At 47.2% G+C, this 24,513-nt stretch overlaps 1 protein-coding gene across 9 annotated transcripts in view; it reads left to right on the top strand.

Annotated features, from left to right (window-relative positions):
* The window catches only part of TPM1 (tropomyosin 1), a 16,270-nt gene extending 1,586 nt beyond the window's left edge, over nt 1-14,684 (top strand). For 2 of the 9 annotated variants that reach the window (XM_026052939.1, XM_026052962.1), the window contains exons 3-9: nt 2,967-3,100; nt 4,612-4,729; nt 5,531-5,601; nt 6,445-6,520; nt 7,049-7,111; nt 7,358-7,427; nt 13,979-14,684. In XM_026052939.1, the coding sequence (XP_025908724.1) occupies nt 2,967-3,100; nt 4,612-4,729; nt 5,531-5,601; nt 6,445-6,520; nt 7,049-7,111; nt 7,358-7,427; nt 13,979-14,061 (615 nt within the window). In that variant the 3' untranslated portion in view covers nt 14,062-14,684. The other 7 variants (XM_026052973.1, XM_026052987.1, XM_026052933.1 and 4 more) reach the window with 5 other exon arrangements.
* The last annotated feature ends 9,829 nt before the right edge of the window (nt 14,685-24,513 follow it).

The following is a 24,513-nucleotide window of genomic DNA, read 5'->3' on the forward strand; positions in this document are numbered from 1 at the left end:
TGGCGGCGCTCAGCTCGCTCGAGGCCGTGCGCAGGAAGATCCGTGGCCTGCAGGAGCAGGCGGACGCGGCCGAGGAGCGCGCCGGCCGCCTCCAGCGCGACGTGGACCACGAGCGCGCGCTGCGCGAGGAGGTAGCGGCGGCACCGCGGCTCTCCCGCAGCGAACCGGGGCCGGGAGCGGACGGACCGGGGAGGGGGCCCGGGGTTGCGCAGAGGCGGCTGCGGAGCGCGGGGCTGAACGGGAGCCGCCCTGGCAGAGCCGCGGCTGCCCTCATCGCTCCGAGCCATGGAATCGCTGCTTTTTGGGGCAAATGTGGCCTGAAAGGCGCTCTGCTGTTCGCTCGTGTGAGCGCCGTGCCTGCCGGGGTCGCTATGTGTGTAGGGACGGAGGAGAAGGCCCCGGCGGCAGGAGTGATTGGGGGCAGCGATCGTAGTGAAAAACGATGGCAGAGGATCTTTGTTACTTAGCCTTGCTGTTAACCCCGGGTGACGGCAGCACCGTGGGGTGTCCTGCCCTCCTTCCGTGTAGCTGGTGTCCTTAGGGTCGCTCCGGCGGGAACGGTGGAGCCGGGAATGCCGGGTGTCCCCGGGACGGCAAGGCCGGGGCTCCGCGTGCGCCGGCCCTGCCCTGCTGCCCGTGCCGGCTCCCGCGGCATTCCTGGGGATCCGCTCCGTGCTGAGGCGGCCGCCGGCCGCGCTGCCCCGCGGGTCGCTATGCAGCGGCAACGGGCAGCTTGGGATCGGGAGGTTGTCCCTGGCTCCGGTGCCGGGAGGAGCSGCTGCGGTTCCCAGGCCTCTCGCCATCGGAGCGGCCCCGGGCTCAGTATCCCGCAGCAGCCGCGTCGTGGCCTGCGGGCACGGGGGCTTCGTTTGGAGGAGACCCTTCCCGAGGTGGAATAGCGCAGGAAGGCGCCGTGGAGCGTTGGGCTCTTCCTCTGCGGGCAAAAAACRCACGAGCAACGGGAGGGCTGAGGCTGCGGCCAAGGCGCCTCGCTGCTGCGGCCTCTGATGGCGAAACCAGAGCCTTGCGAGAGGCAGAACCGCTTCCAGCAGCCCCCTTGAGAACGCCCTAGGTCCTGAGCGGGAGTTTCAAGGTGCTGTTAGCGCTCGCGTGTTCACAGCCCCTAATTCCTGCCTCACTGATAGGATTAGTGGAAAACGCTCTCTCTTGGAGCAGTGGCAATTAACCCCCCATCGTTGTCTATCCGTCATCTCTCATTGTGAAAGTATGCGGTGCTGCCGGGGAGTGCCCTGTGTCACTGGGGTTTTTCCTTCCTGGCCATAAAAGGAGAAAGTCCCKCTCTGCACAGCAGTAATTTGGGCCATATAAGGGTAGTCGGCAACCCTCCCTGCGTTGCTGCTGGTGGAGCAGGAAGTAAAAACCTGAACTTTAGTCGCCCTCCGATTTCTGGGCTTGTCGCGCGCTGTTATCCGGATGAGAAGTCGTAAYGTGACAATAATTAACTTGGAACGTTACTCATTCCCCCAGGAGTAATGTTTGGTCTCTTCCTGCCCCCCAAAGTTCCCTCGTTGCTCAGCTCAGGGTGTTTGGATCCTTACTCCTTAAAACTGGAGATCTAAAAATGTAAATTTGGAGTCCTACTGTTCTATGGCACAGCTGGATAAAGACGTTATATTGGAAATAACAGGGGTGGGTCTGCAGGGATCTTTTCTAGTCCTGCTTCCACCTGTACCTTTGTAGATGTATTACAAATATATATGCAAATKTATATTTGCAGATCTGTTGTCTGTTGTGTAAGTTCTTCTCGCTGGTGTTTTGTATAGCAAAAACCATAACTTGGCCAAGTCTATCCAAATTCCTCTAGCTAGCATAAACAACTAGTAAGTTCCTTAAATTTTCAGTGAAAGAAGAAAAAAAAGGTACCAAGCTGATACTTTTGGTATGAGAGGAATTTAGGCTCCCATCCCTGCCCCCTACTAATTAGATAGTATAAGAAACACTGAATTTGTACTTCCCCATACCTGAGGAGATAGTTTCCAATAGAAACCAAGAGTAATTTCCTTTTAAGGATAGCTCTTTTGAAGAACTCTTTGGTCCTAACATTCTTTTGAAAGAAACTCAAGTTTAATAGAGAGGTTGCCTTAAGAAGCCTGAAGTTAGAGAGCTTTAAGCAAGCGCAAGCTGGAGGATGTCAGAGGTAGAAGCTTGAGGATGAGAGAGGTTAGTTAGTTAGGGGTTAGGAGAGTGCTGGGGATGTACGAAGGGCTGAGCMAAGGCTGGTGCAAGCGAGGGGGGTTTGAGGGAAGCGTGGACGGGTTTTTGGAGCAATGGGCATGTTGAGGTGGCCGCCGCCGGCTCCGGGGCCCCTCCGTGTGCAGCCCGCACCGGAGCTGCCCCTGCAGCTCTGCATCTCACCTGTGCACGAAGCTTGGGGCGCCCAGCGGCTCGGGTGTTTCTTCCGTGTCCTCGTGCACTCTCTGTGTGAACCCTGTCACTGCACATGCCGATACGCGGGCTGTGTTTTCACGTATCTGCCTTAAACCTTAATGAAACCAAGGGAATGCTTGGGAAACCATGGTACAGCATTTTTTGTCCAACTATGGCCTAAGGTCAGAGTTAAAGAATTTGCTTTCAGAGTAGATTATTAAGGAGAACATGGAAGAATTGGGTAACTTGAATATTGTTTGTGTTCATTTTTTTAATAAAAAGTTCAAACTTGCAAATACAATAACAGAAAATATTYAGAGATTGGTGTATAATTCCTCTAGCATTGTTCTCCCTAGCACAAAACACACAGCCCCTAATGTGCTTTGCATAAAGGGAGCACGAACCATGTCTTTCCCGTTAAGCAACAGCCTCACAGTTGGGTGAGGGCAAATTTTTCTCTGGCCACGTGATATTTAGTGAATGAAGTGAGAAATATTGAAGTGCTTTTAAATGACACTAGCAGATAGGAGGTGATGCGTGTGTTACTGTGCGTTAACTTCTGTTCTTCCTGTGCTTAGGCTGAGAGYGAAGTAGCTTCCCTGAACAGGCGCATCCAGCTGGTTGAGGAAGAGTTGGACCGGGCTCAGGAGCGCCTGGCTACAGCCCTGCAGAAGCTGGAGGAGGCTGAGAAGGCTGCGGATGAGAGCGAAAGGTGGGCAGGGCCRCTCCTGGAGGCCTCATTACCCTCATGACGAAAGCGCTAACTGCCAGGGTGTGGGTTAGGGAAGTAGATTAAACCGCTCCTGTGTCTCTGGATGTGTGTCATCCACTCGAGCTTTAGTCGCGCCTTGTCTGGAGGGATGTCCTAAGTGTGTAGGCTTGAGTTCTTGTTCGTGCCCAGTTGTAAGGATCAGATTTACCTGGGGTAGGGTAATTCTTTTTTGATGTGATGTGTCACTTCCCAGGAAAACTGCCTGACCCAGCCCTGGCTCCTGTGGTTGGATGACGGGTCCTGGATGAGTGACTCTTAATGTTATTGTGTGTAGAAAATTCCACCTAGAATCATGAAATCGTGAAGGTTGGAAGGCACCTCTAGAGATCATCTGGTCCATCCCCCTGCACACGCAGGGTCACCTAGAGCACGTGGCACAGGGCTGCATCCAAGCAGGTTTGGAAGATCTCCAGAGAGGGAGACTCCACTGCCTCTCTTGGCAGCCTATTCCAGGGCTCTGTCACCCTYACAGAAAAGAAGCTTTTGCTTAAGTTCCTGTGGAACTTTTAGTGCTTCAGTTTGTGGCTGTTTCCTCTGGAGAACCACAAAGGGCTGAAAGAGGCTTTGGTTCTCTTGCTGATGAGATTTGTGCATGAAGGGTGAACGAAGGAGGGAGAGATGATGTTGTCTGAGTCTTATTTAGGCTGAGCTTTTCATAGGTGCTTAAAATGAGTTAGGAGTTCAAGACTTGCTGACTTTGGAAGATCCCGCATTKTATTTTGCAGCTCATTTCCTGCTTGTGAAAGAATCTTTATTTGTCAATGAATTCTAAGTATAATGTGCCCCTCTTCTTACCTCACTAACACTGCAGCCTATTTTCAAAAAAGTCTTGCTATTTCATAGGATGCTATGAGTCTATGAAGAAAGGGAATTTAATGCAAACTTGCRTGCAAGAGAGAATGTAAAATATTTCTTATTGTTAAAGGGTTAAAATTTGCTGGTGCAGAGCACAAAGAACTTGATTGCTCAAGGGCTCTGTTGTGACAGACCTCATGGGAGTCTGTCTGTCCCATAAAGATAGTATCYGTCAGTCCTGCAGGAATAGGTGCATGTCATCTCATAATGAGTGAAGAAGCACAGATGTCTCGAGTCATTTTATTAAATCTTTAGAAGCAAGATGGTTTTGATTTACTTCTGTATAAGATCTGTTTCTCCTGGACTTTAAAATGAAAAAGATGAGTCAGCTGGTTTCAAGTTTCTGGCTAGAGCTGAACTGTGGAAAGAGCTAAACAAATGACTCCAGTTTCCTCTTAAGTCATGCAGCTCTCCTTTAAACGTCCAGTGTGAAAGCCCGCAGGCCTAGACTAGAGCCCCTGGTCTGCAAAGTCAAGTGTCTAACGTGCTCATTCATCTTGATGTACCTCACTAAAAGACACAATCCAGTGGTAGCAGAGCTGAAGATAAACTGGCAAGCCCTGACCCTTGCATTTCCTGTTTTACTTGCCTTTCAGAGGAATGAAGGTCATTGAAAATAGAGCCCAGAAGGATGAAGAGAAAATGGAAATCCAGGAGATCCAGCTTAAAGAAGCCAAGCACATTGCTGAAGAGGCCGACCGCAAGTATGAAGAGGTCAGTTTTTGAACACAGGTCATCTCTTGTCTGTGGTTCCTTCTTTGCTTTGCCATAATAAGTTCARAAGATCATAAATGCCATTGTCTGCAGCTGCAGAAAAGGACCAAGTATTGGGTATCTCACAGAATCACTGAATGGTTGAGGTTGGAAGGGACACCCAGAGCACTGGGTACAGGGTGGCATCCAGGCGGGTTTTGAAGATCTCCAGAGAAGGAGACTCCACAACCTCCCTGAGCAGCCTGTTCCAGGGCTCTGTCACCCTCACAGCAAAGAAGTTCCTCTTCACATGGAGATGGAACTGCCTGTGTTGCAACTTACACCCATTTCCCCTTGTCCTGTTACTGGCCACCACTGAGAAGAGCTTGGCCCCTTCCTCCCTATATTCCCCCTTCATGTACTTATATTAATGAGATCCCCTCTCAGCCYTCTCTTCTCCAGGGAAAACAGGCCCYGCTCACTCAGTCTGTCCTCATACAAGAGCTGTTCCAGTCCCCTAATCCTCTTTGTTGCCCATCTCCAGGGGACAAGTAGGYAGCCAGAGATCTGCTCTTAGTCCTTTACACCCAGACCTCTTAAGGAGCCTCTCAAAATGAGGGAGACCGTAAACTGCCTTTTGGTGAATGGAGAAGAGATGCTGTGAAATATATCTGGTAATAAAGACCCGAATGAATAATGAAGATGTCTCCTAATCAAAACTCATGTGTTTATCCTTCAGCTAAATATGGGGAGAGGCCCAGCTGCCTGTCTTGTAGGTACTGGCTGCAGCAACGTGACGTCTGTGATTTCCCTTTTCCATAGGTGGCTCGTAAGCTTGTGATCATTGAGAGCGACCTGGAGCGGGCTGAGGAACGTGCGGAGCTCTCGGAAAGGTACATGCGGGACCTCCCCCGAGCGGCSTGTGAGCTGCTGCAGGACAGCACCTGTAACAGCATGAGACATTGGCAGTACACCGTGTGTTCAGCTCCAAGCTCTGTTCTGCTCGTTTGCTGTAATGGTTGAGACAGGTGGTCAGCACCAAAGTGAACGTGTCTGTGTGTGTGTTTGTGTGCGCGCGTGTGTTTTGTCACTGCATGCTGTACCTGCACACTGATTTTGTGAATGGCTTTTGTGCATTTCATGTGTCCACTAACAGCCAAGTCCGACAGCTGGAAGAACAGTTAAGAATAATGGATCAGACCTTGAAAGCATTAATGGCTGCAGAGGATAAGGTACTGATACTAATAAACAGTTCTTAGGTTTAACTGCATCCAGGTCTTTAAGCTTTCATAGCCAGTTAGCTCACTCAGTAGTAACAAATCAGTCCTCACTGTGCTCTTTGCTCCCTTTGCATCCTGCTTTGGTGGTTTTCTTTGGTCTCTTTTTTGTTGTTGTTTTTGTTTTGGTTTGTTTATTCATTTTTATCTTTACAACCAATCTCCTGTGCAGCCAAAAAGAAGCTGAACTGTCTCACATTTAAAGGCCATCTCAGTATTTCTRTGTAAGTCAAGAGCTATGGATAACGTGTGTCTGGTATTCTTAACACACTCGGAAGCGAATTTGGCATCGGAAAGAATTGCTTTCAATCTGTGACAGATTCAGCTGCTTTTGAGGCTGACCTTTTGCTCTATAATTATTTTCATTTTTCTCTATCTCTTCCCCCTATTTTCTCCTGTTTCTTTTGCTTGACTGAATCTTCCACCCGCCCCTTCCCTGCCTTCCTTCCGAAATAACAGCAAATGTGCTGAGCTTGAAGAGGAGTTGAAAACTGTGACCAACAACCTGAAGTCGCTGGAGGCTCAGGCTGAGAAGGTAGGCTAGAGACTTATGTGAGAATGTGTTCCTTAAGTTGTCACCTGGACTGCCCTGTGTTTCTGTAGCCTGGTGACTTTTGTATGCAGCACTTCAGCAAGGCCGTGTGTTGATAGAAGCATTTGGACTTACTACTCAATTCATGTTTGGCTGTTAGGAGCAACTAGAGTTCTTTCTAGATCAATAGATCAATCTATCTGAACACATCTCTGTTAAGCATCCAACAGCATTTATATAAACATACCTAATGCACTTTAAAATGGCATTTGGAGTATTATCTCAAAATGCCCCTTCTCTTTAAAGCTGTAGGCTTAATTTCTCCTCYGTACCCACTGCATAGCCCTTGTATATGACTCAACTAGTGTATAATTGTAATAGAATTTGTATGACTACAGTCTGGTAAGTGGAACTCAGTTCTACCCGTGTTTCTTTTATGCAGTTAATCAATTGGAAGGCAGTTATGGGTGTGATACCTTTGTATGTGTAGAGTGCCTGGTCTAATATCTGTGATTCTCTTTCTAATTACAGTACTCGCAGAAAGAAGACAAATATGAAGAGGAGATTAAAGTCTTGACTGACAAACTGAAGGAGGTAAAATTAGACCCATTCTTTACAGCACACCTTCCAACACTTCTGTGTATGTAAACCCTACTTGAGTTTTTGAAGATGAATTGTCATTTCTGAGACAATGAGTTTTGGTGTTATCTGTCTCTCTTGARTGTTTTGATTATTTCAAATCTATCTCCCATCATTGCACCTACTTCTCATTTGAATTTTCTTCTGTAAGTACCGTGTGTGTGTTTTTCCTAAAATCATGTGTATTTGTCTTGACTGCAGGCTGAGACTCGTGCTGAGTTTGCTGAGAGGTCAGTAACCAAGCTGGAGAAGAGCATTGATGACCTAGAAGGTAGGTTCCTTGTTCTTCATGCTTACTACAGAAATACAAATGTCATATTTTCCTATTGTTTTATTCATTACTCRATACTCTTGTTCAGTTTGTGCAAATGGGTCTGCTGAAAGAGTAAAATAATGCAAAATGTTTGCTAAATGCTTTTCAACCAAAACGTTTTGGTAACTTAAATGTTTCCGGTCAACAGTGTTTTGCTCTTGCCTATTTCTTTTCTCTGATGCTCTAAAGATGTCTTTCATTTGACTTTCTATTCTTTCACTTGGAAACGTATGCATATGCAAGGCAAAAGATTAGAGAAGTATTAGTAGCAACTACTTTATTTGCTTTAAAAGTTGGTGAAGAACAATGTTATGTTTGTTATAATTAGGAACATAAACTTAATTTATGACTGTAAAGAGGGCAGGTCAGGGTGAGCATTTCTTGGCAGAGAACAGTTCTAGCAAAGTTGATGGATTGTACCCATCGTCAAGAGGAGAACTCATTTAAGCAAAGAGGGATTGCTTGGGGGTTTTGATAAATCTTTTGCAACTACAGTACAATGCACTTTCTCCCCTAGTGCAARTAATTCAGTAGTACTGTGTAATTAAAGGTTAAGTTATATGGCAATTAGTTCTTAGGTATGTTACAGTGTCTGGGCTCTTAARCAACATGATTGCTGGGTAGAGCAATGAGCTTCCTTACGTGTAACCTGTAGGAAATACCTTGATAGTGATACTCAGGTGCTGAAAACTTTGGGAAGAAACGGAAGAAATCTGCGTGTTTCAGAATAAAAAATCTCTAGAAAAATCAGAGTTACAGAAGCAATGGGCTTTACAAGGCCCATTGGAAGATAAATGGAAGATAGAAATAAGTGTCTTCCTCGAGCCTCTCTTTCAGCTCTTCTGCCCCTGCTACCGACTCGTGCAGCTCGTGAGGGTGTCTCTAGTGGTTATTAGAGCAGGTGAAGCCCAAGTAGGGATAGTCGGGCATGTTTTCCTTATGCTCTTCATTTGCTCCCATCTTTCTCTTTGCCACAGGTCTCCCTGGCAGTTCAGTTAAAGAACTTGTCCCCAATCCCTTCATTCCKTTGTTATTATTACTCCCTAACTTTGCCTTTTGCTTCCTTCGCTGTCTGCTGCCACCCCACTTTCTGTGCGCTCTCCTCCCCTTTCCTGCTGCTTCCGGATGGTGCCTCATGCCACTGCCTTCACCTCCCATGCCACGGTCACGCTCCATGCCCTTGCTCACCTCCGCCTCCCCCTGGGAATGCTAGATGAGCTGTACGCTCAGAAACTGAAGTACAAAGCCATCAGCGAGGAGCTGGACCACGCTCTCAACGACATGACTTCCATGTAAATGTCTCTCCACTTGGTGCCTGCGCCCGCTTCCCTGCCCTCTTGGATTGCATGGCTCTGCCTTGGGGGATTTGTGCTCCCTTTCCTTAGTGGGAGTAGGGGTACAAAACACCATGAGCGGGTCCTTTACGGTGGCAGTGTGGCTCTCCCTAGCCTGGGAAGCACTCACGGTGATTTTGTAAGCTGCCCAGTTAGCATGTGTTGGCTCTTTCTCATTCCCTATCTGATCCTTGTGTGTTGTGGTTGCCCTTGTTGTCCTTCCGCTTTTATCCTTTCAGCTCACCTCGGTTCGAGGGGTTTCTCCCAGGCCCATTTCTTTTAAATTGCAGAAATATAATGACCTCAGTCCACTTTCTGCACAGGGTAGGTTGTTCTGCTCCCACAGTTCTCTGGAAAAGTCCTACCAGAGTTTTAAAGAAAAWTGTGGGAGTTGGCTCTATCATCTATTAATGCCAATGGAAAATGAGTATCTAAATTTCCTCAACTGCTCTGAAATTTTCAGTTGTTACTAAATTGTATGTGCAGAAGACTGAGAGCACTCRGTCATTTGAACCCACAGGAGTGACAGTTAAAGCAGAGGTTGTTTCTGTGAAGATTATTTGAAAAGCTGTATTTTGTGGGCAGTGGCAGTAAGTAACTTGCCCTGGCAGCAGCTTCAGTGTTGGCTTTAGCCACTGGGAATGGAAATGAGGAGCATTTTGTGCCGGAGCCACAGAAGGGCCCTCGGGCCGGGGTGCTCTGCTCAGGGATCAGCTCTGCTCCGAGTTCCTCTCCTCTGCRTGATCCCTGTGTGCTTGACGAGGCAAGGAGGGAGGCCTGGGGCTCTGCTTGTGTGGTGTTGAGCCCCAGCCTTTCCTTCCAAACCAAACACCCTTTCAGCAGGCATAAGCTTTGGCTGGAACTGAAAAGGCGTTGGGTTTTCCCCTGGTTTTTGCTTGTTTTCTTGCCTGCCTTTGGATCCCTACACCTATTCATCACTTCCCCTCTCCCCCAATCTCAGGAGCATCTAATGTCTGCTTTGCATCCTCATGATGTCCCAACATATGCCCAGCATATCACACCGATGGATCTTGCCCCCTCTGTCTACAGAGGTTACAGCATTTCTTGACTTTGAGAATCTCCAAATGGAAAGCAGACTTTACATTGCACTTGTGTGCTGGCCCATGAGGGCTTGCAGCAGCTTCCTGATCCGCATGGTGTGGTTATTTCCCTGCTTTCCCTGTGGTTGTTTCCCTGCTGGTCCCCTCGGCATGCCGGGCTCTGCCGTGCTCTTGCTCCCTTTCTGCGAGTCTTCCCCTTTTCATTTCCTACCTTGTCTCACTTTTTCTTTTCATGCAGATAAATTTCTTTGCTTCAGTTCTGCAAAGACATCTCCATCAGGTTGGATTAAACATCTTTCCAAGCTTTTGGATGTTTCATGGGCTCTCTGTCCTGTCTGCTGCCTTAGCTGACTCTTTCTAGCGCCCGTCTCCAACCATGCCCTGTTTGTGCTCTGCTGTACAGAAACTCCACATCTCTCAGTGTAAAATAAACATCCCAGCTGTATCCCTTTTGCTATCCCGGTGCCTTTTATTTATTTAAATAGCTGTTTTAGTCATAAATAAAAAAAAGTTGCTTTTTTGCCACTAGGGACCTAACTTTTGCTGTTTTCGCTTTTTTCCGCAAACCCTTCTGCTTAAATGTTGACAGTGCAAAGCCAACAATATCAGCATAAGGGAGGAGATGCTGTTCCTGGTATTTTGAGGCTAATGCTGACCAGTCACCATCTTGATCTTAAGTTACGATGCAGACAAAATGACGCCGAGATTTAATGGGATTTTATTTATTTATTTATAGCCTGTTATTTTTGGGCCCAAACCCCAAGGACGCTGCTCCCTTGGGGTCACTTGGTTGTGGGAGCAAGGCTGAGATAGCAGCTGAGCCCTCGCCATTAAGCTTTTCATTTTAGAGTTCACATTGTCCTCCTAGCTTGACACTGAAGATTTCCTGCTTTTTGTTTAAGTGTCTGTTTTTAAAAAGTCCTTTTCCTAGAGAAGTTAAGAAGTAATAGGAAAAGCTCAGCATCTCTCCCCTTTCTCCCAGTAGTGGTTACTTGGGAGGGCTGCTGCTTCTTACCTTTTTCACCTTATGCTTTAAAGTCAGCAGGGAGATTCCAGTAGCTTTTCAGTCTTGTGCTTAGCTCAGGCTACAGGGCAAAGTGCAGATTTGTGAGGGATGTTTCAAATCTGGAATAAGGAACTTGTCATTGCATTGCTCCTGAAAGGAACCTGCTGCCCACAAGCGTGCTGGTTTCGGGTTGGAAAGCCCAGGCAGTGGATTTAGGGTGACAAGGCAGTGTCCAAGTATGAAACATTAAATAGTGACACCTGTTATTCTTCTATGCTGTTATATAAAGCTGGATTGCAACTAGAAAGATGGTTATTTTTAATTATTACTAACAATGACATCTTCCTTTACAATGGAAGATGCTCTTTTCCAGTTTACATGAAAGCAGCTTCAGTTCAGTTGAGTTAATATGAAACTTACTGTGCTTACTGTTAAGTTCCAAAGCCACAAGAGCTGATAAACTCTCAGCACATTGCACTGAAGTGTTAATTTAGCGTATAGAATAATGTAACTGGCTTTCTTATTCTATTTTAAAACACAAAATTACACCCTTGAGCAATTCCAATCTGGTCTACTTTTCTCCCCCAACCCTGTTGTCCAAGTCATGTGTGAATGGGTCCATCTCTTCCCTCAGATAACATCATCTSATTCCAGTTTTTTATCCCCTGGCATCTGTTTCTTTCTGGTGTTGCAGTGCGTGGGAGGCAGCACGAGCATGGGGTGCAGATCAGCAGCTGGTAACTTCCCACTCGTGAATCAAGGTGTAATGAGGACGTGTTTGCATTCAGTGCATTGAAGCTGCAGAGTCCAGTGTTTAGCAGGCAGCTTAACCAGGAGTATTTTGGCATTTGTGGCACAACTGAGGGTAAATGTGCTTCACTTGACCCGAGCTCTGTGCGTTGTGCCTGCCGCCAGCTCCTACACCTGTGTGAGCAGGAGGCCACCACATGGCCTTGTCCCTGGGCTGTCACAAAAATATGCATAGGTTGAAAAGGCAAAATGATGGAAAGCCATCGGAGACCTTTGCTTCCCTCAGGAACAGCTCTTAACGTCACTGTCGTGAGGCAGCTGTAGGTGTTTGATGGTGATGGTGACCTGTGCTCTTGGTTGCCTGTACTGGGCAGCACAGATTTCCACRCTACCCTTTCATCCACCTTCAGCCTGTTTTGTGTGTGTCGCGTGGGGTTTTGTCTRTTTTTTTTCAAGTGCCACCAGGCAGTTTCAGGCCTCTCCACCCTAGTAGCACAAGCAGCTGCCCTGGAAGGGGCAGCGCGTGGAGTGTGAGGTTCCTCAGTGGAGGTGGGAGCTGTGCACGCCAGGATGCCCCGGGATGCGCCGGGAGCTGCGGAGAGGGAGCCCTGGGATCCCCGGGATGCACCGGGAGCTGCAGAGAGACCTCTGGGATCCCCTGGTGCTGCAGAGCTCCGGGATGTGCCAGGAGCTATGGAGAGGCCTCCGAGAGCCGTGCTCCGATGCCGCTGCCTTCCACCAGCCGAGATGAGGGTCCCAACACAAGAAATCATCCATAAAGCAAATTTACTCTGCATTATTCCTAAGCGTGCGGCCAGGTTTAGTCCTCCTAGGGATGTAGCTGCAGTTCTTCTATTTTTAGGATTTTAGCATCCACCTTGGGTTATAGCAGCAGCTCCTTGGAGCAGCTATTTAGTTGCTCAAGTTCTAGAGACAAAGGTAACGTGTTTCTCTGTATGTGACTAGTTACTGTCTGTGGTGTGACCAGTTTCTTTATTAACTCTTACTTACCTGTTTTCTCTGTCTAATCTGTCTTCATTCTGCCTCTTTTTTTCCTTCTAACCTGCTTGCTGCCTGTACAGACCAACTCTACCAGCAACTTGAGCAAAACAGTCGCCTAACTAATGAACTAAAGCTGGCGTTGAATGAGGATTAAGCTTTGGTGTGACTATCTTGTTAACTTGTTTAAAAACTGCTTCTTCCAAAAGCTCCTCAAGAATGAATTAGTAAAGGTAGAAAGAAGCAAGAAACCTAGAAATTGATTTTTCAGGATGTTGGTTCTGTGGCAAATTGAAGAAATTCCCAGTTTATGTTGGAAAAAAATGTAAAATGGAAGTGCTCCCTCAAATGAAGCTGTTTGCCTATTTGCACTACTGCTTTGGAGGAGCTGTAGGCTCCTGCTTGGGCTGTGTGGCAGCTCCTTTCCACGTGGTACCAGTTACAGCACTTTTAACCARCAGTATCCAAGGAGTAACCACCTTCCTTCTAGAGGGACAAGTGATTTAACTGGTGCCACAACTGGGCCTGAGAGCCCTGCTAGGAAGGGAAGCGGGTGGAAGCCAGGATTYAAGTTTCAGACGCAGTATAAAGTGCATTTATGGCTGTTGTGTCTCTGGAGATGGTAATTCATCCCTTTTGCATTACTGTAAGAGGGACTCTTGTTTGGCTAAAAGCAAGGAATGGGAGCTCCACGTGCAAATCCCTGCTCAGTTTGAAGGTTTGCTTGCAGTAGCGTGAAGTGACATTATTATGGGGTTCTGGTAAGATGCAGCTCTAGAACATTGTGCTCATTTACTGTGTCATATAAGTGTGTTAATTGACTGTAAAAGTGTGCATGCAACATAAAGCTACTAACTGCGTGGAGTTTTTTGTATTTCATAGCAAAAATGAGTTAATTTTCTCAAAAGTCACTTGATTGAAGGGGATGGCTGTAGTCTTTTTTAGTTCTATGCAAATTCACAATTCCATGTGCTTAAAGCATGGAACTGCAAAGAACTTGCATGTGTTTTCCGTTCTTATTGCCCTACTTTAAAAAAGTAAATAAATAAGAATTAACTTGCCATTCCACATTCCTATGGGAGAGCTCCCAGAATGTACAAGAACATCATCTCTGGCAGTGCATTTTCTTTAAAAATGCAGCTGTGATCAGTCAGTTCCAGCTTGCATTACTTGCAGGTTGCTTTGTGCATCTGGAMCCCTGCCTGTTGGGCTGGCTGGGGGGTATTTGATTTATTTCTGAGCCTTTATGAGCATGCACATTTTTCCCTTTGGGAGCGGTGCCTGCATGTCTTCGTGTTCTGAGCAYGGGTGCCTCCATAGAACTGCTATTCACGTTGTAATTTTCTAATCCCACAACAGAGAAAGTGGCGCATGCCAAAGAAGAAAACCTTAGTATGCATCAGATGCTGGATCAAACTTTACTGGAGTTAAACAACATGTGAAAACCTTCTTAGCAGCAACCACATTACTGTTTTATTATTATTTTTTTTTACACCTGCTTGCCGTGAAGCCCCATAAACATGTCTTTATTTTAGTTTCACCACAGTCACGAGAACATCTGCTAAATGATCAGGCAGGGGGGTCAGGGAAACACCGAAAAGGGCAAGCCGGATGCGGGTTAAGCGATGACATTACGGTTTCAATGTGCCATTTCCCCACAAAATGTTACCTACACTTGGTAGAGAGTTGAGCAATTCGGTGTGCCTGGATGGGAGGAACCCTGGCTGTGGCAGAAAGTGCCCGCCTCAAGTGCCAACCGCAGTTTTTGTCACCGGGATCGATCCACGTTCGAGAAGGATAAGGTGGAAATGGTGCTATTCTAACCACTGAGGTCTTGTTTGCTCTCACACAAGTCAGGGGCTTGACCAGCACGGTAACTTATTCCATTGGCGTTTATTGATCGGTGAGGATTTGGACTTTCCGTGCCTTCTAATTCCATAAAAGGAAGGATATGTCAGACACACCAAACCAAGGGCTTCTGGAGGCTTGAACCGTGTGCTCGCAACTCCTTACACAAGTGTAGGCCAGCATTTCACCCCGAGTATTCGTTCCGTTGTATTTTTCATGTTGAAATGAAAGATTCAATAAATTCAGGAGAAAACAAATTGGGTAGAGATTGTTTTAAAATGTATTTTATTTGTGTGGAGTCTGGGGGAGGGGGAGGAATTTATAAATCGTTAATCGCCTCACTTTATTTTTCACACTTTCTTTTGAGCAGTTTCAAAAGTATGCCTGTATGTATACATTGTATAATGATATGGAATAAAATGCACATTTTAGGACATTTTTTAAACGTTGCTCTCCTGTGCTCTGTTTCCCCTCACAGGTTATTTTCTGTCTGTGTTGCTCTGTGCAACAGGCGCGTGCGCCGTGTGTGGGGTGTGGGCTCAGCACCCCGGTTCCGAGTGTCCTCGGGTGTCTATGGAAGTGCCACCAAAGGGCTGGATCTGGGCTCGTGGGAGAGCTTGGGGGGTCTCCGAGGGCCCCGTGTCCGGAGGCAGCCCTGGCACCTGCTGCTGGCTCCGTGTCCTTCCGAGCCCGGGAACAACCGGCCGCAGGGGCTGCCTGAGCTCCTGGGTGATTGAGCTCCTGGACTGACCCTGAGCAAGTCTCTGGTTCTCGAACAACCTTCTGCAAAGSGGGGGCTGTTGCAGTTGATGTTACACAACTTCACAACAGGAAAATAAAAGCCAGTCCCAAGGAGAGCTGGAGGGAGCAGCCACCGTGGTGCTCAATGGCCCTAAGTGGCCTGCTTGGCTGCCAGCCCCCAGGTGTGTAAATAAGGGTGCGTATATATTTRCTGGAGCAGGAAAATCTGTTCCTAGCATATATCACAAGCCACTTACTGCTACAGGTTTTTTCCTGAGGTGCCTGATTAGATGAAAATTGGTGAAGCTAGAAAGCATTTTGCTTGTAAAAATAGATAAATAAGGCTTTGATTTAACCCCATTCCAAGCAAAGAGGAATTTCTCTCACTGCAGCTACTTGATCCAAAACAGTGCTCTGAAAATGGGTGGCATTCCAGGTGTCGGCAGCATGTAGCCGTCCCGAAAAGGTCTGTCCTGGTGCAGGGTTGAACTCGCCCTGTCCTTGAGGGCAGAACCGCGTTGGGCAGCCGGGTTGGGAGCAGGGCTGCRGGACGGAGCCGGGCGCCTCTCCAGCCCCTGCAGACCTGGCTRCTCCTAGGGMAAGGAGCAGCGCTGAGCGCCAGGCCAGGCCTAACCTGCTGCCTTGCAGATGTGCTGCTTGTAAACAAGGCACAGCCCTGGATTTGGGGGCTTTGGGGTTGGCTTTTGCCGTCTCTTGGGCTTTTGGTGATGCGTAGTGATGTGCAAGGGATGCTGTGCGCCTTTTCTTCCATAGGGCATTTTCCTGCATTCACTGGACGTGCAGAAATGTAATTTTCTTTCAGAATTCTGTCCCTTTGCAGCCAAGCCTAGTCCGTCAGTTCARGAGTTACTGAATGAGGCAAGCGCAAATCAGAGCAATGTACGTGACCCTTCAAGAAATAAGGTTAAAGTATCTGAGCATCCCTGAGCACCCCCACCCTGGAAGGGCTGTGCAAGCCAGCCCACCGCTGCTGGTAACGAAAATCRGAGTTAAGGTTGCAAACTTCATTGGGCTGTATTGTAGGAATGTGTTACATGGAGCTTGCTATGAATGGTGCAATATCTGTCAGAAGAAAATCAGCAAAAGAAAATAAGCTGGCTAAAAAGTTTAAAAATATATTTATATGTCAATCACTCCTTAGTGGAACATTTTTTCCTTCTTTTAATGATAATAAAAAAAGAAATCTCTGAAAGATTATGTAGGAATTGCAGCAAAAAGGCCAAAGTTGTAAAGAAAATACAAATAGTAGTTTTCATCTTTATGGGCTTTTTGAGAACGTGCAGAGTAGTAGTTATTTTTAATGAAGGAAAGCTGTGTCATCTTCCTCCTCCAGCGCGCATTGTCTTCCTTCCAAGAATGCGTGAGGGAAAATCCATTTAAGTTTGCATAAGCCTTGGCGCCGGTTCCAAAGGCGTCGCGTTTGCTGTAAGTCCCAGTCGTRCTGCTCCGTAAGGCGTTCCCGGGTGTTACGTAAATGCAGGATGCCCCTCGCAATGAAGGGAGCTCAGTGAGGAATGTAGGTGTCTCAGCTTATCTCTATGGGAAGGGAAAAGTGGGAGGCAGWAGCAGGTAAAAGTCTGCAAAGTGAGAGGCTGATACAGAGAAAATGCCAAATGCTTTCTAAAATTAAAAGTTGAAGTCCGTGCAACGTTTCCAACGCTCCCAAAATCTGATTGTGGAACATAAGAACTCTGAAACCTCTGAAAAAAGATCTGCCTTTTATTAACGATCGTGTGTTGCGTTCAGATCTAGATCGTGTGTTTGTTAGATGGTTTRCTTGTACTGTAGGGAAAAAATTTGTTCCCATTTTATGTGTTTTTACCTCATTCCAAGGATGACCGAGCATTATGYAGTGCTTTGGGTTTGAATGTTCTGTCCCTAAGAGTCCCTCGGCGCTGATTTGCTTTTGGGGAGTGCCAGGTAAGCCTTAAACCACGTCTCTTTCCTAAGAAAACCTTCAGCCGACACTTCACACGCAGCAGACAGTACCACGTACACATCCAAATGTGGGTGTAAACTTCAAGGCCTCCGTAAGTAGCTGTCACCTGTTAAAGATAGATTTGTATTGATATAAACACTGAGATTTGTGTTGATATGAACACTGAGATGTCTGTGGCAGTTGTATTTCTAGTTGAAAAGGGCATTTTTACATGACCGCCAGTAGCTTGTGTGTTTTTCTCGACAGGAACACCAGTTAGAGAAACAGCCTGGGAAAAAGTCTGGGAAAACACTGGAATCTCCCCTGGGTTCCTCTGTTGTGTAGCCAGCAAGGAGGAGCCTGCCAGAYTCCTTCCCACTTAGCCGGGATTGCTCTTCCCTTTCGTTACTTGTTTATTGCACAAAGCAAGGTGCACAGAGTGGAAAACAGAGTGGTGGGAGGGATGAGACCGTTTCTGCAGCCCATCCAGAAAGAAAACGCATCCAGAAAAGGTGATAAAGCAGCTCGCAAGGCAGCGGTCGGGGAGCTAAGGCCTCGGGCAGAGCGCGGCTGACCAGAGGTCCCAGCGTGTGAATGGGTGAAGCTCCTTCACCCCTTTAGTTAGCTAAAGGTTACCAAAGGTGTCTGCTTCTCTCATACAGGCAGCCAGTGTGCGTGTCGTGATAGGGACATTTCCTGGGGATAAATGGGCTGTGGGCACGAGATGCAGCCTAGGGGACCTCTGCTTCCCCAGGGTGCACGTGCTCGGGCAGCTCACAGCAGACCTGGGTGCATTTGAATCCTTTTTTTTTGTCCATTACTTGCTATTAAGTTGGGATTGAATTAGGGAAAATCAATATAATCCAACTCAAATTGGGTTGAGGTTTTTTTGCTGAGGTTTTTCTGTCTTTTTAGGTGAATTTATTTACCTGTGGAGCCAAGGCCTGGCTGACTGAGCCTTAGTCAAACAGCTCCRTCAGTGCAAAGGTCTCAGCGTTGGACAACGGAGCTTTACAGGATCATTGCACACGGAGAAGTTGCCCTTCTCGTGTCAAAGCTGCTAGGCCTTTAGCTGCTGTGACATTAATAAGTAGATTAAAAAACAAACAGCCATCAGTTAGGACTGCAGTGATACATTGCATTTTCTACTAGAGACTCATGTTCAAATGTGCTAAACGTGCAGTAGCTTTTGGTGCTCTCAACAGGGCATTGGGATGCTGTGTTAAAGGTTGGAGATTTCAGAATCTCCCTTTAAAATGAGATATAATAAGAAGTCCTGACATGTGTGTTCACAATTCCTCTTTCTCTGATGCCCATTTAGCYTTTGAGGCAATACTGAAGAAACTGCTCTCTCTACTGCTGTGTGAGCAGGTAAACCAAAGCGTGGCATTTTGTTCCACAGTCATGGATACATTTCTCAGATAACGTGGGGATTTCCCTCAGTTTCTGTTTGGTTTCCCTGATGAAGAATTCACCAGAACACCAGCTGTCTGGGTAAGAAATGGTTTTTACTCACACCTGCTGTCTACATCTGTCAGGCACCGAGTCGAGTAGCGACTTGTTAGCGTTCATTACACCCCTTGGGAAAATTGCTATCACCCATCAAGCAGAGCACAACTTCCCCTGCAGCATCGGTGCCTCCTCAGCTTGGTTCTCTTGGGGTGGCTTCATCCAAGCCTTGATAACCTTCTCTCTGCAGGATCATCGCTGGTGGAGATGATGGGCTGAAGAGAATCCAGGCTGAGTATCAGGCCTTAGCATGAGCTTGCAGCTGGTGAAACTGGTCTATTGAGTAACGTTGGATCCTCCCATAAATTGCCACTGTGTGTGTGTGCATAGCAGTGTGTGCATATATGCCAGAAAGTGCATATTCCATTTAAAACAAGGAAGTTACTTCCTCTGTTGGGCATGYGTTGCTTTGGTTCGAGGTCAAATAAGTAAATTATATTAATTATTTCTAGCTGAAGCAGTTGGTAGATTATTCCAGACAGCAGGAGGGATAACCTGTCCCTACATAGGGCTTACTAGAGATGTCAGTCATCCTGCACTGCTATCTTCCCTCATTAATAAACAGTATCAAACTCTTCTTAGCTCCTTCCCATACTTCTGTGTGTAAAGCTACAAAGGAAATAGCTGCTTTAGTTCGTGCAGTGATCTTGCTGCGGCACAGCTCTGTGCAAGTGCCATTAACCTGAGCTACTGCTGTTTTACATGTAGGAAAGGCAGCGGAGTGAAGTCTCGTCTTACTGATCTGCATAGCACATCGTAATTGTGCACTTGCACATGTGCAGAGAGGCTCTTCTGAAACATGCCTCGACTTGGGAGCGATAATGCGGAGCCAAGGAATGGAGTCTGCAGTGTGCACAGACTCCCTCCCAGAAGAATATGCAAGCCCGGTGCCAAATGTCCACACCCAAATATCTGAGATGTTACTAATTTGATAAGAACCCTTTTCCTGTTTTTGACTAGTATGTGCAGTTTCTCCGGTTGTCTGTGCTCAGTTCTCAAAAAGAAAGCATTCCTAGTGACATGGGTCATGTCTGCAGGGCAGAATGAGGGTGTAATTGAGCATAGGTAGCTGAAACCGCAGTAGAAAGGGTAGTTACAGCGATGCACGCCTGGAAAACAGGGTAGCAACCAGGTTGCACCTATAGCTGGATGAGTGTTTGTTGCAAAGAGATGCTGAGAAACACTTGCTCCTGACAATACTCATCAGGCAGGAGACATGCTGGAGCTTCAAATATTGTAGTCTGTGGGCACGTGGTGTGGGGATGGCACCAGAACCTGGCACTTCAGCACTACAGAAAGCAGCATCTCTCCTGGGAGCGTCAGCAGCAGCACTGGGTGTCCCACTGTCACCTTCTTGGGCTGTAGCTGTTCAGTCTGAGGCTTCTTCATTTCGTTGAGCTCTGTATTTTGGAGAAAGGGGTGGAGAGCGGTATTTAATCACCTAATTGTAAGGAGCCCCTCCTAGAGAAAGCTGAAAAGCTGGACAGGAGCAGTAAGTGTATGTATGCTGTAATTGTATCTTGGGGCATTTGATCCTTTCTGATTAATATGCTTAATCCTTTAGGTATTTTGCACCTACCTTGGTTCATTTCTTTTTAAATGTGCTTCAAGTCAAAAGATGAACTTGGAAACACCAAAGGTGCTGATGCTGCCTGGTGTCTGTCCCTTTACGTGGCTACATAAGACACTGTTTGCTGTGATGCGCTGCACTCCTGCCCACTGAGTGGGGAGAAAAGCTGGAGAGCGTAAAAAGGTCAGACGTATCCACTGAAACTAATGATAAATATAAAGCCATCCTCGGGGAACAAACTGCTTAGTCCTCTGGGCTCTTAGTCCTCATAAGAGATTGTTGTCTGAAGAAAAAGGTCAGGAAAAAACAGGAAATCGTTTTGTATTTTTTTTTCTTTACACTGATGTATTTCCCAAATGCTCCTTCATTTAGCCAGTGACAGATATTTTTTCTCTGAGTCCCAAGAGGTTTAAAAGAGGTCCTGAGTTATAAGTATGAGAAATCACCACTGGGAAAATGGAGCTTAAGACTAATGTTTCTGCAAAGGAGAAAAAGAAACGTGYGTGCCCTTTGGCTGCTGTGTAACCAGAGCATGGTCCTTTCAGCATTCCTTCCCCTGACATGCAAAACCCTTTCCAAACTCCCATCCTGTTGTTCCTAGGATCTGTGTCAGGCTGGATGCAAGTCATAAAGCAAAGGAAGTCGCCATGTGGCTCAATAAACCTCTCTCGTTTTTTATTATATTCAAAGTAAACAACTCTAAGGTGACACCTCCCAGGCACAGGCRAATAAAACGACCTGAGTCACGTCGCTTTTATGGTCTGTGTGGAGGAAGGGCCGCTGCTGTCGCTTTGAACTCRGGCCTGGGGCACAGACCCAGCGTGGCTGTGCCCCTCAGCTCGCTGCTGCAGCATCAGTGCTCCTGTGCACTGTGGAAAAAGTGCTCGACGTTTAACTGAGCTCCTCAAGAAGTTCAGCTTTATAAAAAGCAGGTGTCTGGCTTCTGAAACATGGTTCAAGCAGAGCTGATTAGAAACATGTTGGTCTCAGTGTTTAAAGGTTGAGTCACCTAACGTTTTAGTGCTACCTAGTCTCCTCATCCAGACATCATAAACGTTTCAAGTTCTGTTCCTGAAAACTATTTCTGGGCTAGGTTGTTGAGCAGACAATTCACTCACCCGATTTATGGATGTTTCTTTCAAAAAAAAAAAAAAAAAAAAAGGGAAGAGGTTTATCTTAGAGCAGAACTGAGTATACTCCCACTTACATGTCCTTTGGGGAAGAGGGGTTGCTTTTTGGGTGGATGTGGCGTGGAGCTTGGCGGGTGCGCAGTGGTTGGTGCTGTCACTGCCGGGGCACTGTGATCCTGCAGCTGTCACCCTGATGAGCAAAGAACAACCCCGAAGAACTGCCGCGCTCTCCGAGAGCCAACACACAGTGCAAACGGGGATGGAGGCTGTTCCACAGCACTGAGGCGCCCAAGAGGGATCGCGCCGCAGACTGCASATGTCTCTTCTGCAGTAAAGCTCTTACTGCCATCTACTGTGCAAAGGCTTCGGGCCAGGTGGAGAYACAAGTTCCACCTCTTGGTTCTCCGAAAAGCAAAAACTGCTGTGTTCTAGATCTCTTGCTCTCCTTATTTGTCTTATTTTCAATATCAGAAACAATGAGTATAAAGCRATCTTTTACATACTGCGGGCAGAAACATCGGTTGTCATTGAATGTTACCACTTCATTCTTTGCATCCTCCATCAACATCAGCTTCCTCTATACCTACGTATGCAGCTATATCTGGATATGAGTATAAAAAGCATTACAATTGCTGCCTTCATTTTTTGGGAGTCCTCATTTGGCACAAATTTAAATCATGTTCTTTTTTGACRGTGTTATCTTCTGCCTGGTAAACTGGTAAATGTTTTCGGACAGACTTTTTCCTTTTTATTTTTTAAATATAGAAATAATTTGTTCCTTTAGAAAAGTCACGGTCTCAAAGATTAATGAAACATAAGGTTCATTAMGTTCACATAACAGCACATAACAAACATAACTTTATGTAAGTTCAAAATCAATCCAAACACAAGAGTAGCTGTAGTTCTATTTTTAAGGAGCCATACTTCAGGCTGTATTAATGAAGCTTCATGATCTGAAAATATGAAATGTTTCCAGGCTCTGCTGACACCAGAGCATTAGCAGAATTAGTATTTCACACCTTTGAGAGTGGGGTCCAGCAGTGCAGAGCAGTATACAACTTAACTCTGTGAACGATAGGAAGAGGCACCCACGCTTTGTTTCCAGACTTCATGTTCCTCAGCCTTTGGAGTTTGCCTCACTCGAAGAGCAAGAATCCTAAAAGTGTGATTTGAAAGTGTGATCAAGAATCCTTGATCGTGTGGATCAGGGTGGCCTGTGCAGGTGCTCGAGGGTGAGCGCAGAGACCTGCTGGGTTAACTGCCSCGCTGTGTCCCCACCGCCCTAGCTGGGCACATCCACCCAGGATCTTCAGATCCAGTGTGTGGATCCTCCTTGGCAAGGGGGCAGAGCAGAAGAACATCCAGCTGYTCTAGTCCTAAACCCTGTGGAGTTTTTCCACCTTGCCAAAGAGATCTCCAGGTGGCCTTTTCTGGCTGTGTTACATAAGGAAGCCCAGTTACAGCTGGGAATCTGTCCCTGTATTTTTAAGTGACTGATGTACGTGGATAGAAGAAAAACTTTTGAGGGGTAAATTTAGAACTGAATTAGTCTATTGCTTGCAGTTCTGTTTCTTATTGCTATMAAGGGGAGAGAGGTTCTTGGCAGCTCCTAGGGCCTGGCAACTCACCTCAATGTTCAACAGAAACGGTKGTTCTGAGGAAGATACAACGCACAACTGCAGGTCACTGTTTGCTACTGGATTTCGTAGAAAGCTCTTCATTAAAGAGAAWCAGAGAAAAATAGCAGGATCTACTATGCAAACACACTCAAAAATGTGATGCCAAAAAGAGTTTAAGAAAGCAGAGAACCCTCCTGCTGCAAAAGGCTTCCTGGGACGGTTTAACACAGTTCAAATGCGCTGTTAGAAAGTACGTATTGCATCTTGTACCAGTTGGGTATTAATTTGTAGCGTTATAAACAACTGAGTTTTATTGAGAAAATAGTAATGAGAAATACATGCCTGCAGTAAAATGTGCATCATCTGGTGTGCATTTGACTTCACACATGAAAGCTATTTGTCCTGGCTTGCTGCCAAAGCCTGCAGTGCTGGAGCTCATCAGGCGGGAAGCAGGACACTGAATTCCCTAGGTCAGCAGCCCAGGCTTCTCTCCTCAGGAGTTCGGGAAGGAGGGCCTCCCTCCTTGTGTGCGTTATGGCTGCATTTGTTTGATTTTTAAGCTGTAGTATCCTCCGTCAGCATTATAATATTTGCCGAGTGGTCATTATTAGGAGCTGTTGTACAAGATTCCCTCAGTGTGTATACAAGGGTTTTAAGCTGTTGTCCAGATATCCCAGAAAATCCCCAATAAATGATACAGTACTGCCCTGTGCCAGCCCCCAGACCGGGCACTGGGGGCTTGCCGCATAAGGGGGATTTTTTGCATCCTGCTGGAACGACGCATCCCGGTCACTCCGTTTGTCGTTCCCAGGATCTAGGGCTCTGGAAGAGGGGTAAGGCATCCCCTCATGGAGACAACRGACTTTGATCAATTAAAAACAAAGGGACAAGGATCATGTCTAACCTGTTTGTACGTCATTGCACTTTCCAGTCCCCTCTTAAACTGCTTCATGAGTTAGTTGAAACTCAAAAGAACAGACCTGGTGATAAAAAAGACTGAAAAGGAAGCTTAGCAGGGGCGAATTTTTAACATTCTTGGGGCTGCAAGCCTGGGCAGAAGGCAGTGCTGGGCTCCCGCTGCAAGGCGRGCGCTTTTCCCTGCTTCCCGGCCAAGCGGGGCTGTTTTTAAAGGTTCTCCTTTTTAACGTGGTGAAGAACTCCTGATGAAGTGATTAATGTGAAGGGGCCAAATCCTGGCAGCGGGGCACGATGCCGCTCCGGTAGGGCGCAATGGGGCCGGGCGGCGCTCGCCTGCCGGCTGCGTCGCCACGAGGAGGCGCTGAGGAGACCGGGGCCGCTGCCCCCGGCGAGAAGCGCCAAGAACGGCGCCAAGAACCGCGACCGGGAGCCGTGCGAGCGGGGCCCTCACCCGGCCCAGGCCGCCGCCTCGGCGGCCGTTTAACGGCCGTGCCGCCCGGGGCGGGTGGCGCGCTCGATGCGCTCGGAGCGCGGCTGGAGCTGCCTGGCGGGCGGCCGTTGGCAGCGGCCGTTGGCGGCGCCGCCATGAACGGGCTGGCGCGGGGCCTGCGGCGGACGGC

This window comes from Nothoprocta perdicaria, unplaced genomic scaffold (assembly GCF_003342845.1).
Source record: "Nothoprocta perdicaria isolate Ctin4 unplaced genomic scaffold, notPer1 scaffold_113, whole genome shotgun sequence".
In the NCBI taxonomy this organism is placed as follows: Eukaryota; Metazoa; Chordata; class Aves; order Tinamiformes; family Tinamidae; genus Nothoprocta; species Nothoprocta perdicaria.